This window comes from Heterodontus francisci, chromosome 2 (assembly GCF_036365525.1).
Source record: "Heterodontus francisci isolate sHetFra1 chromosome 2, sHetFra1.hap1, whole genome shotgun sequence".
Classification (NCBI taxonomy): domain Eukaryota; kingdom Metazoa; phylum Chordata; class Chondrichthyes; order Heterodontiformes; family Heterodontidae; genus Heterodontus; species Heterodontus francisci.
The window spans coordinates 124,171,333-124,184,839 of NC_090372.1; the positions used below are offsets into that span (position 1 = coordinate 124,171,333).

The 13,507-nt window shown below is 43.2% G+C and overlaps 1 protein-coding gene across 2 annotated transcripts in view; it reads right to left on the reverse strand.

Moving 5' to 3' along the window:
* sema5a (sema domain, seven thrombospondin repeats (type 1 and type 1-like), transmembrane domain (TM) and short cytoplasmic domain, (semaphorin) 5A) overlaps positions 1-13,507 on the reverse strand; it is a 333,948-nt gene that overhangs the window by 14,513 nt on the left and 305,928 nt on the right. For both annotated transcript variants that reach the window (XM_068010212.1, XM_068010220.1), the window contains one exon: positions 3,782-4,007. In XM_068010212.1, coding sequence (XP_067866313.1) covers positions 3,782-4,007 — 226 coding nt within the window. The remainder of the gene's footprint in view (positions 1-3,781; positions 4,008-13,507) is intronic.

The following is a 13,507-nucleotide window of genomic DNA, read 5'->3' on the forward strand; positions in this document are numbered from 1 at the left end:
GGGGAGGAGTGAAATTATCAGGGCAGGAGAGCGGGCAAAACAATCCTTATTGGCTGTGGGGATGGTGGGAAGTGGTTTAGGGTCAAAGGGAATAAAGGTCAGGGGGGGGTAAGGTTCTGAGTGAGAACTAATTTTTTGGGGGAATGGGGCATAAAATTAAATGTTCATTCGTTGTGGGGTGGGAGAGGGGATTGCAGATGTGCACAGATTATTCCTACATTTCTGAAATAAAGACGTATCTTTAAATGTGCAAATTTCTTCTAAGGGCTTGAAGCCCTTTAAAAATGGCGCCACTGCCGTCGTTGTCGGAAATGCGTCAGCCGCCCCCCTCTACATCATCGGGGGTGGCCGTTCCGTCCCCTCCATTTAAATGAGCCCCCGCGCATAATATTGCGATGGCTCTGCAGCGGCACTTTCACGTCAGAAGGCCGCTCACTTCAAACTGCAGCGCCGCGAAGCTTGGCATGCTGATAAATTTCAGCCCAGTGAGTGGGCAAGAACATGGAAGATGAAATATAATGCGTAAAAATGAGAGGTTATCCACTTTAGATGGAGGAACAGATGTGCAGAGTATTTCTTAAATGATAAGAGATTAGACAGTGTAGATGTACAAAGGGAACTGGGTGTCCTCATCAATAAGTCACCGAAAGCTAACACGTAGGTGCTGCAAGCAATTAAGAAGGCTAATGGTATGTTAGCCTTTATCACAAGAGGATTTGAGCACAGGAGTAATGAAGTCTTGCTTCAATTGTATATAACCTTGGTTAGACTGCACCTGGAGTACTCTGTGCAGTTTTGGTTCCCTTACCTTAGGAAGGATATTATTGCCATAGAGGGAGTGCAACAAAGGTTCACCAGATTTGTTCCCGGGATGGCAGGACTGTCCTATGAAGAGAGATTGGGGAAACTGGGCCTGTATTCTCTAGAGTTTCGAAGAATAAGAGGTGATCTCATTGACACCTACAAAATACTTAAAGAGATAGACAGTGTAGATGCAGGTAAGATGTTTCCCCTGGTTGCACAGTTTAGAGCCAGGGGACACAATTTCAAAATAAGGGGAAGCCACTTAGGACAGAGATGAGGACAACTTTCTTTACTCAGAAGGTTGTGAATCTTCGAATTCACTACCCCAGAGGGCTGTGGAAGCTCAGTCATTGAGTATGTTTAAAGCAGAGATTGACAGATTTCTAAATACCAATGACATAAAGAGATATGGTGATAGTGTGGGAAAAAGGTACTGAAGTGGATAATCAGCCATGATTGTATTGAATGGTAGAGCAGGCTTGATGGGCTGAAATAAAAACAAAAAGTGCTGGAAAAACTTAGCAGATCTGGTAGCATCTTTGGAGAGAGAAGCAGAGTTAACGTTTCAGGTCGAAACGTTAACTCTGCTTCTCTCTCCACAGATACTGCCAGACCTGCTGAGTATTTCCAGCACTTTTTGTTTTTATTTCAGATTTCCAGCATCTGCAGTATTTTGCTTTTATTTTGATGGGCTCAATGGTCTACTCCTGCTCCTATGTTCCAACATTTGGGGGAATTTCTTAAAGAAAATACTATTTTAACCAGCACTTTCAGACAACATTAAAATGAAGGGCATAGGTGCAATTTTTGTACTAGTGTAAGTCATTTCTAAATGCTTAAGTGCTGGTGTAAACCTCACCAAGAGTCAACAGCACACAATTCAGCAAGATTAGACCACCACATAATTATTCACATCACCAGATGCACAGTTTGACAGATACAGGGAACACGCTAGCAGTAAGAGCAGAGGAATGAATGGAAGTGAAATTTTGAGACATGGGGCAGTGAAAGGCTATTTCACAATAAGGTGACAAAAGTTTTCTGAAATCTTTAAGTAAAAGTTCAAAAGACATCTCTACTGATTGACAGTCTTAGCCTAGGCTGATGTTGCAGTGGTCTAAAATATGGCAGGTGAAAATTAAGGCAAACACAGAATTTCATATCTCACATGGAAGCCTGCACCATCTCTAAGCAAGAGTTATTCACTTACTCCCACACCCATTCTCTTTTTATTTTTGAAATATTTATTAATTTCTCTTTTAAAAGCTTGTGGATTTTGCTTCTGCCAATATTTCTGGTAGGGCATTCAATGTCCTAACAAACCTAAAAAACAGCATAAAGAAACTTCTCGTACTCACTCTTTCTTCATTCTTTTGATGCTGACCTTAAATGTATGCCCTCTGGTTACCAATTCAATTACAAGTAGAAAGTTTTTTCCCCCTATTTATATTATCAAAAACCCTTTACTATAGTCATCAAAGGATTCAACTTGACGGCTTTAGCCTTACTAAGCAGATCAAGGGATTGATCTTAGCATCCATTATATCTTGGAAACTGCTGCAGATGTAGCAATAAAATGGGTGGGGGACTAGTCCAGACTGATCTTTGCCCAATTTGTATGCAGTTTGTGTTTCCAGTGAAGTCGGAGGACAGGCAGCAGAGGCTTCCATCTGAAAAATGTATTCCCCTGGTGCATTTCTAATAACCCTAAATAACTCTAAATTGTTGACATAAATATGTCTAATTCCTTCTAGAACCTATTCCACTATCCGTGCTGGTAATCTTTTCCATATACCTACCATCCTTTTAATAAAATAGTTCCTCCTGACAGTTGTTATATTCAGCATTTATTTTGGCAGAACAACAGTTTTTGACATCAGAGTGCAGGTATAATCAGTGAGATAAAAGTTTATGTAACTCATGTTCTGCAGAGTCTACTTACTATCCTGCATCATGAAAGGTATCTGTAACATTGCAGATGCCACTTGTCTACCAAGAAACTGCTCCCATGTTCAGTCACTAATCTGTGCTGAGTTAGTTCTCAGCCAAGATGGTGGAGTGATGTTATAAGTGTCCTCAGTGTCTCTGTATATCCTGGGTTAAGGAAGTGAAAAGGCAGAGAGTGTTTTTGCTCTTAATTGCTATCTAGTAGCTCCTGCTGAAAATCATATATATTGGTGTAAGTCAGGTGAAGGCAAGATTGAGGATGGTTGGGATGCTCCATGTGCTTGAATAGCTTGGTGTCTGCGTTGACATCTAAGAATAGTCAACTAGGTGGAGTAAAGGAAAGATGAAAAATTGAAGCATCTTCAATTCTAAAATTACTAATTTACTCTCTCTCAATACACTAAAATGACAAACTGCATTGGTTCTGGAGTCCCTAGTGCCTAAGGAACTAGAATTCATGTGTTTTCCGTTAATTATATTCCCCACATGAAAACTAAAGATCGCAACATTCATGATAATTGGAATTAGGAAGTAGAGTGTCTAAAATTAGGAAGTAGAGTGTCTAAAATTCAAATCACGTTATTAGTGTAAGACCTTATGTCAAATTTATCATAACTGTCAAGATTTTATCTAACATATAAATGCCTGAAGGTTACTTTTGGCTTTCTTTACAGATAAATTAATAGTGCTTTCTCGTGATATTCCTTTGCCCATTAATTTAACAGAGGCATTAATTCATGGATTAGCCCTTCCATTTAAAAAAAAGCAGAGGTATGTGATTAGCATGTTAAGAGTAATCCATTGATACTGCCCACAGTCATTTCTGTGCTTTAATGGCTGCAACCCTATGCTAAACATTTACTTAGGTTAGTTACAGAGTCATGAGGAAAAGAATACAAAAATGTTTAGAAATTAATTTTGTATGATAGCAGATACACTTGTCTGTGTAATATTCCTAATATTTCCAATTATTTTATCATTTGGAGAAACAAAATAATTCTAAAAGCCAGGATTTTGTTTTTCCACTCACCACCTGCAGAGCAGCCAGTTGATCCATCGCTAGAACAGTAACGCATCTCTATCCTTTGACGGCCAATGTCCAGGAAGTTTGGATCAGCCAGGCGTGCCTTACACGTGTACCTAAATCTCTGCTCATAGTGACCTCCATTGTCTGAGATGTTAACAGGTGTCCAAGGGGTCCAAGGAGTGGTCTTCTTTAGTTCAGGGCACAAGTTAGTATTACAAGGTTGGTATTCCTGTACATTAAAAAAACAAAAATGAGAAAAGGAATTATAACAATACCACAATAATAAGTCTTCTGTTTCAACTACCAACAGACGGTAATGCATTAACTTTCATTTTACTTCAGTTTTGTGTGGGTTTTTTTGTGCTGCCAGTCATGCTTTGCAAGTTTTTCAGTTTGTCAGATATAAGGACATATTCATCTCAGAGAGAAGAAACCATGAACACTGCAGAAGTTACTGAATTTTAGTAATAAAAAATGATATGCAAACCATCTGCTATCTTTTGATCAAGGTCTCCAAAGCTAATCAAGGAACAACAGAAGAAGGCGGGCTTCATTGCAGTTGTAATAGGGAAGGGCATGAGCTCTACTGAATAATTCTACAATGGCAGCTTAAAGCAAATGAGATAAACTAGAAAAAACAGATGATCCTAATCATACTACACTGTAGTACAGTGCCTCATTCCTGCCATCATGTCCCCAACAACTGTCCCCAAGGCTAATTTTACCCATCTCAAAAAACTACAAATTAGAATCAAAAATCAACAACTCCTGTAGAACAACTCATAATTTTTAGCCATCTGAAAACAATTATTATATATGCCACAGTACATTCCTGTTTACCTACACACACTTTCATCTGAAAATATAACAAAATACAATGAACACTCCTATTTAAATTCTTTCATACTTGTCCAACAATAAAAATAATGTCAGTAAACCAGAAATTCCAGTTTCAAAGACCTGAAGATGAATTCTCATGCAGTTACATACAATTCAAACATAAAGAAAAAGCATTAAAAGTGTAGAGGTTGTTAATCTCTGCATAACATGGATAACAATTCAAAGTAGTCCACTTGGAACATTTTTTAGGATTGTTTATCATTTTAATAAGACATCGGGCTGGATTTTAAGCAGCCCTGGACTTTGTGATCCGTGGCGGGGGGTGGGGAAGGTGGTGAGGCTGAAGATGGCCCAGATGAGGCCCGCCAGAGACCTCAACACCAGCAGAGCCTGGCCCGAACCTCCCTGTGGTGGTGAGACTCCATGGCGGTCCCCTTGCCGCTGGGTGACGGGGCCACAATTTGAAAATTTAAATCAATAAAATTAATAAATTTGAATATACTCACCTGCAATCTTGAGGGCCCACTGGGATCTTCGGCGCAGCGGCCAGCACTCCCGCGCCTTCAGACCCCCGTCCGGGGAAACGAGGCGTGACACTGGTGGGAGGGGGGAGGATGTAAGTTTATCAGTGCATGGAGGGGGGTGGTGGGGGAACGGGGTCAAATAAACGTCATGGGTGTAGGGGATGGTGGGAAGGGCTATACTTTAAACTACGCAGTTTGGAGGGGGAAGGTCAGATGTTAAAGATAAGTACTTTGGGACGGAAAGGGCAAATTGTTCATGTAATTGTTACTGTGGGGGGGGGGGGGGGGTGTGTAGGAAAGGGCATTGAAACTTTACGTAATTCTGTGGAGATTTAAATATCCCGGCAGGGCTGACACGAGATTGGGGGGGGGGCGGGGGATGTACAGCCACACCGTGCTTAACATCGCGGCAGTTCTTCGGTGTGCGGCCTGAACTTGTCACAGCTCACAGAATCCAGCCCATTATGTCACTCCATCATGTGGCCCTCCCTTTTCTCTGCCCAATATAGTATCTTGGCACTTCAAAATTAACTCAAGATCCTGCTGAATAGCATTTCACTTTGGCAGCTGAGGTCTCCACCAGACGATATGTTCCACTCATTTTAGTAATACTTTGTGTTGAGACAGTCTTTTGGCCTTACAGGCCATGACCAGTGATTTTATTTCCAAAATATCTTAGTTCTGCAGAATAGAGCCTCTGAACAACCACACAGTGGTATCTCTGTTCCAACTCTGGCTTGTGTAGCACAAATGCATCGCTTGCGTAAGCAGCATGCGATAGACAGAGCTAAGCGATCCCATAACCAACGGATCAGATCGAAGCTCTACAGTCCTGCCACATCCAGCCGTGAATGGTGGTGGATAATTAAACAACTAACTGGAGGAGGTGGCTCCACAAATATCCCCATCCTCAATGATGGGGGAGCCCAGCACATCAGTGCGAAAGATAAGGCTGAAGCATTTGCAACAATCTTCAGCCAGAAGTGCCGAGTTGATGATCCATCTCGGCCTCCTACTGAAGTCCCCAGCATCACAGATGCCACACTTCAGCCAATTCGATTCACTCCGCATGATATCAAGAAATGACTGAAGGCACTGGACACTGCAAAAGCTATGGGCCCTGACAATATTCCGGCAATAGCACTGAAGACCTGTGCTCCAGAACTTTCCGCACCCCTAGCCAAGCTGTTCCAGTACAGCTACAACACTGGCATCTACCCTACAATGTGAAAAATTGCCCAGGTATGTCCTGTACACAAAAAGCAGGACAAATCCAACCCGGCCAATTACCGCCCCATCAGCCTACTCTCTATCATCAGTAAAGTGATGGAGGTGTCATCAACAGTGCCATCAAGTGGCACCTGCTTAGCAATAACCTGCTCAGTGACGCTCAGTTTGGGTTCCGCCAGGGCCACTCAGCTCCTGGCCTCATTACAGCCTTGGTTCAAACATGGACAAAAGAGTTGAACTCAAGAGGTGAGGTGAGAGTGACTGCCCTTGACATCAAGGCAGCATTTGACCGAGTACGGCATCAAGGAGCCCTAGCAAAACTGAGGTCAATGGGAATCAGGGGGGAAACCCTCTGCTGGCTGGAATCATACCTAGCACAAAGGAAGATGGTTGTGGTTGTTGGAGGTCAATCATCTGAGCTCCAGGACGTCACTGCAGGAGTTCCTCAGGGTAGTGTCCTGGGCCCAACCATCTTCAGCTACTTCATCAATGACCTTCCTTCAATCATAAGGTCAGAAGTGGGGATGTTCGCTGATGATTGCACAATGTTCAGCACCATTCATGACTCCTCAGATACTGAAGCAGTCCGTGTAGAAATGCAGCAAGACCTGGACAATATCCGGGCGTGGGCTGATAAGTGGAAAGTAACATTCGTGCCACACAAGTGCCAGGCAATGACCATCTCCAACCAGAGAGAATCTAACCATCTCCCCTTGACATTCAACAGCATTACCATTGCTGAATCCCCCACTATCAACATCCTAGGGGTTACCATTGACCAGAAACTGAACTGGAGTAGCCATATAAATATCGTGGCTACAAGAGCAGGTCAGAGGCTAGGAATCCTGAGGCGAGTAACTCACCGCCTGACTCCCCAAAGCCTATCCACCATCTACAAGGCACAAGTCAGGAGTGTGATGGAATACTCTCCACTTGCCTGGATGGGTGCAGCTCCAACAACACTCAAGAGGCTCGACACCATCCAGGACAAAGCAGCCCGCTTGATTGGCACCCCATCTACAAACATTCACTCCCTCCACCACCGACGCACAGTGGCAGCAGTGTGTACCATCTACAAGATGCACTGCAGCAATGCACCAAGGCTCCTTAGACAGCACCTTCCAAACCCGCGACCTCTACCAACTAGAAGGACAAGGGCAGCAAATACATGGGAACATCACCACCTGCAAGTTCCCCTCCAAGTCACACACCATCCTGACTTGGAACTATATCGCCGTTCCTTCACTGTCGCGGGGTCAAAATTGCGGAACTCCCTTCCTAACAGCACTGTGGGTGTACCTACCTCAAATGGACTGCAGTGGTTCAAGAAGGCAGCTCACCACCACCTTCTCAAGGGCAATTAGGGATGGGCAATAAATGCTGGCCTGGCCAGCGTCACCCACATCCCATGAATGAACAAAACAAAAATCAGATGAAGGAATGGCATTTTCTTGAGCTAAATTAAACTGAGAGACTGATAGGAATTTACAAACAGGGCCTAAGCACTCCTCTATTCTGACATCATGGTGAAAAATTTTATGTTGGACTGCAAGTCATACTGGCTATACATTGGGGGCCTGACCGCCACGTTCAAACATCCAATATGCACTTCCATCGCGTGAAGTTCTGCGTTAGGAGCCTTAAATTGTAATCCCTACTCGAGTATCATGTAAGGTTTGGTGATCAAAGAGGGTCACCAAAGGAGGGCAATCAACTCAAGAGACAAATGTGACAAAATTCTGTATCTCAAATGAATTTGTTCAATTTAGCTCTGAGACAGAATGTACATTTTTCTTCTGTGTGGGAGCTAATCTATCCTAAATCACACCACACAAATAAGAACAAAAATGCAGAAGTTGAGAAATCATTTTAATGGGCATAAGATGACAGGCTGGGTTGTGTAATTTACCAATAGGTGATCGCCATACCAGAAGCACAAAACCAAAAATTTCCCCTAAAATTTGCAAACAGACATATGATCATTCAGCATCCACAAAGAGGAGGCGGGTTAATGTTTTGGGTATAGAGCCTTCATCAGATGAAGGGGTAGACCAGTAACAGTAACCTGTTTTTCCTCTTTACAGCACTGACTAACTTGTAGTGATGATGATGATGGCAGATTCTTCACAGGCGAAGATCATGGGAAGGCTTGATCGTTGGTGACTGAAGAGGCCAATTCTTGATCCGTAGGCTCTTGAACAGCTGGGGTACAAGTGACTCTGGTATAAGCAGATTCCTACTGTTGTCTGCGCCTTTCTTCAGCAGCTTCGCATTTGTTTGTTTCAAACTTGTAGGTTGCTTTCCTGGTTGTTATGTGTCAGCCATCTGTGTCGGCAGCCTCCTGCCCGCACACCTGTTGGTCACTGTCAGCCGGAGAGAGCTGTCTTTTCAGCTAGTCTTTGAAGCATTTGCAAGGTGCACCTTGATCTTGCTTATCAAAGCATAGTTCACCAAAAAGCACAGCTTTTGGCATTCTGGAATTCTCCATGTGTGACACATGTCCTGGCCAGCGCAACTGGTGTTGTAAGAGAATGCATTCAATGCTGGGTAGACTGGCTCTGTTGAGGACTTCATTGTTTGTGATGTAGTCCTGCCATCTAATGTTCATGATGGATCGAAGACAGCATTGATGGAAGCGCTCCAGCAGTCACATTTGTTTTCTGTACAGAACTCATGATTCTGACCCAAACAAGAGGGTGGTGATGACAACTGCTCTGTATACTTGAATTTTGGTGAGATGCATAGTGAATGGTTTCTCCAGACACACTTCAAGAGGCCGTCAAAGGAGCTATTGGCCTTGGACATTTGATTGTCTATGTTCTTGTTAACAGTGGCATCATTTGAGATAATGCTACCTAGACAGGTAAACTGTTCTACTGCATTAAGGTTGCTGCTGTCAATGCTGATCTGTAGTGGATTGTAATTTCTTCGCAGCCATGGTTGGTATAGCATTTGTTTTCTTTAGACTAATAGTAAGGTCAAAGGTATTAGCTGCCTCAGAGAAACAGTTTACAATGAGCTGCAAGAGTATATTTCTATCATCTACTGTTTTTGTTTGAGGCATCTCATGCATATCTACATTTTTTCTTCCTAATGTTTTTTGCCTTGGCTACAGTAAACAAACCTCTTGATTTACTAGGATGTTGCCTGGTATGGAGGGAAGGTCTTACGAGGAAAGGCTGAGGGACTTGAGGTTGTTTTCGTTGGAGAGAAGGAGGAGGAGAGGTGACTTAATAGAGACATATAAAATAATCAGAGGGTTAGATAGGGTGGATAGTGAGAGTCTTTTTCCTCTGATGGTGATGGCAAACACGAGGGGACATAGCTTTAAGTTGAGGGGTGATAGATATAGGACAGATGTCAGAGGTAGTTTCTTTACTCAGAGAGTAGTAGGGGCATGGAACGCCCTGCCTGCAACAGTAGTAGACTCGCCAACTTTAAGGGCATTTAAGTGGTCATTGGATAGACATATGGATGAAAATGGAATAGTGTAGGTCAGATGGTTTCACAGGTCGGCGCAACATCGAGGGCCGAAGGGCCTGTACTGCGCTGTAATGTTCTAATTCTAATTTGTTTATACTCATAAATAAAACTTGTGGGTTTTCTAGATAATGCAATGGTCAATAGGACATCGTGCTGTAAGTCTGGAGCCACTCTTACTCAACAAGAAAGCCGTCTGTTGGAAGCTGATCAGTGTTAGGGCTCCAGGATCATATCAGTTGGGATAGCATAGCTTTACTACATGAATTTCCAATATGAGATCAATGGCGGTCAGGGAAGAAACATCTATGCACTTTTTTCTTTAACTTTTTGTGTACCTGGAACTTCTTTGACAAATGTGGGCGGTGTAATGGCAGTAACTGATGAAAAATATAGTGGAGATGTCCCACTGAGACCCTGCCACAAAAAGAGCCCATCAAAACTGTCCTCCAAGGAACCTTGGCAGTACATCATTTTGCAGTGGTTTGACTGAAGTTTTTAAGACAGTGAAAGGATTAGAATCAATCCAAGTGGATAAGCTTTTTGAATTGGATAGACTGGCAAACATAGGACTAGGTTAGTTGTCAGCAAACTTCCTACATTATGCTGAAGATACAAGACTCCTCCAATGCATCACTATCTCCACTACAAATGTGGAAACTGTATTCACTGCTTAAATATGAGATTGATACTCCCTGGTCAGCTGTCTTTTGAAAACTGGGTCCTTCAGATTTTGGTCTCTGGGTTCCTCAGCTGAGAGCAATCATTTCCTACCAGACAGGCATGGTTGGGGCTTACTCGGCCCTCCTCCCACCCACTACCAGCTCTTCCTGCTCACTGGCATTTGATACATCATCCTGTGATATACCCTCTCTCTCACAGTGTTTACATTCTTCCTATCAGATGCATCTGTGCTGGTGCTTAAATTGGCAAAGTGTCATAACACTTTTCCCTAGCAAGGAGAAGACAGATTGAGATTTAACATCAACCAGATGTCTGCAGCCATTCATGGTGAAAATGTTTTTGGGTGCAGGTTGTGCAGCAATTTCTTTTCTTTTTAGTCTGACAATAACACTGTTGGTCTCAGGAACCAGGATACAGTACTGGGAAAGGAGCATGGTCGTGGTGTGTGTGGGTTGCCTTGACAATATTCATTCATATATTTATTTACACTGTGAGGGCAAAGTACATATGGAGATGAATCATAGCTCCAGCCTTCTTTTAGGATATATATTGATACCTGTGACTTGATTTATTGGACCAACCTCATGAGATCACTGAAACATTTCTGGAACTTTGTTGTCATATGTGGGATCACTAACTTTCTGAATTACCTCCCTCCATACTAACTACACCAGCCTCTTCTGAGGCTCCCTTTGTTGGATGCCCTCATCTCTACCAGAAGTATATCCATCAAAGTGTCCAAAAACCTGGGGATTTTTGGTACAACATAAATCCTCAATGCTACTCCTCTCTCTCTGCCATTTATATGCTCTCTCTATCTCTCTTCCTCCTATTGAAGAGCTTATTTAAGCAGCAATGGCCTTTTAAATACTGCACCTAAACTTTATTTCCCTCCTGCACTAGACATGAAACGTGCCCTGCCCCAGACAAATATTGTGGGTTGCCGGTGGTATCATATGGAGAGCTGGAAATCCTGCCCTGCCTGATTTCTGGTAGGTGGAAGAAAATCTAGTCCCATCAATCTTGACAGTGATGCCCACATGAAAGAATGAATGAACAGTTTGTTGACATCCTATGCAGTCCCAATCATAAGGTGGGATGATGGTTGAGGGGGCCCGATAGCGGAGCAGAAGGGGGTGGTCAAATTCTGATCTGGGTGTGGAGGAGTTGGTGGTCAAGGTGGGAAGGAGCACTTGGTGGTTGGAGAAAGCACGTGGTTGTTGGAGATGTTCCACTGGTGGTCAGGGAGGGGGTCTGGGGTTGGTCAGGGGAAGCAGTTGGTGTTCGGTGACCGGGGGGGGGGCGTGGCAGAGGGGGGGGTTGTCCGATGGTGATCGGAGTAGTGAGTAGATAGATTACAGGGCTGAGAGGTGGATTTTCGGGTCGCTTGTTGAGCTGTAGGAAACACACCTACTCTTCCTGGCCCAGAATCAGATCTGTAAAGACACTTATCTCATGGATTCAGAGTCTCTTGCCTCTTTTAAGCTGCCGGGTTTCACGGAAAAACTGGCTGCCTGTGGTTAAAAATAGAATGACTGCAGCCTCATTATAATATTTAAATGTCCAACTCATTTCCTGGAGGCAGATTGGTCGCCCAACCCTCATCCCGCCTCCAATAAAACCGGAAGTGGGTTGGTTCGAAGAGGATTGGGTTCCTGTTTCAGATTTTTTGCATTTGAACCTCTGACAAGACCCAAACCCACCTGTTATTGGAAGTTAAAATTCAGCTCCTAGTCTCACCCATGAGAACACCCAATTCAGCTACGGTCCATGGAACCCTTGCACACGTCAATTCCCGTAGAAGGAGAAAAAACAACTGCATGGAGAAAAATCTGTAAAATTTGCTTGGATTGAGGTTGTGAATGGAGAACATTCATATACCGTATATCTCTCATGACAATTTAGATAAAAAATCAGAAACAGAAAATGTTGGAATAACTTTGTTAAAGCTTATGATACAGAGATACATCTTTGATTATCAAGTATGTATCAGTTAGCATTTCACTTCCTGTATCCAGCAAACAGTTCACTTCTTCAATCATTTCCCATAAATTCCGTAGGACTTTAGTGTATTTGCCACATATATGTGACACCTGGTGTAAAGCAGAGCTGATGGGTACATCAATCACAGATGTTGCTACAAGAACAAAAATCTCCACCTGCAACACTTTGATAGACTTATCAAATCAAGGTTTTAACAGTGCTACTGTGAATTGTATTGTGAAATTTGAAAAATGGATAGTGTGCATTCAGCTTGATAAAGTAGTTTTTTCTCCTAGCTAGTTGTATTTGACAGACCTAATTAAAAAAAAGTAAAAGGCTGCCCAACCATTTTTTAACATATGAATCTGACTGATTTATATGAATTTCATGTATTGTGATCTCAAACATACAAGGGTAGTACTTCCACTGTCTCTGTCATAACTGTATTCCAAATCCCAGAAAGGGAGTAATTACCACCTTAGAGGCCAGGAGTTGCCATAGCTTCTAACTAGCATCTTCCCAATCCATTAAAGAGGCCAAAGATCAGTCAGACAAAAGACTGAGATGGCTCTACAGTTATTCTTCTTTACCCCCGGTTGGCAGGTCCAGAATCAAATTGGGGATTGACTGCTATTTGATTTTGTCTGGATGGTGCTCACTTATGACCCAGAGCAGCATTTGTCTGCTTCCTGCAGGTTTGACTACCACTGAGCCCTATGGCAGCATAACTGGTTAGATTTCAGGGGGAGCCTGGAAACTCCCCCAGTAAGCCTCCAAGTCAGGGTGGCGGGGTATGGTGGGGAGGGGGAGCGGTTGGGGGAGACAGATAGAAAAAGTGCCCATTCTCACCCTGTAGGAATTTGTATGGCTGCATCCATAGGGGACAAACCTAGCAGGGACAGGTTCCACAACAGCTTGCAGTCTGTCTGATGTCCCTACACTTGGATTCTGTCTTGTTGATGGCCGCAGGGGCTGCTGAAGAATCCTG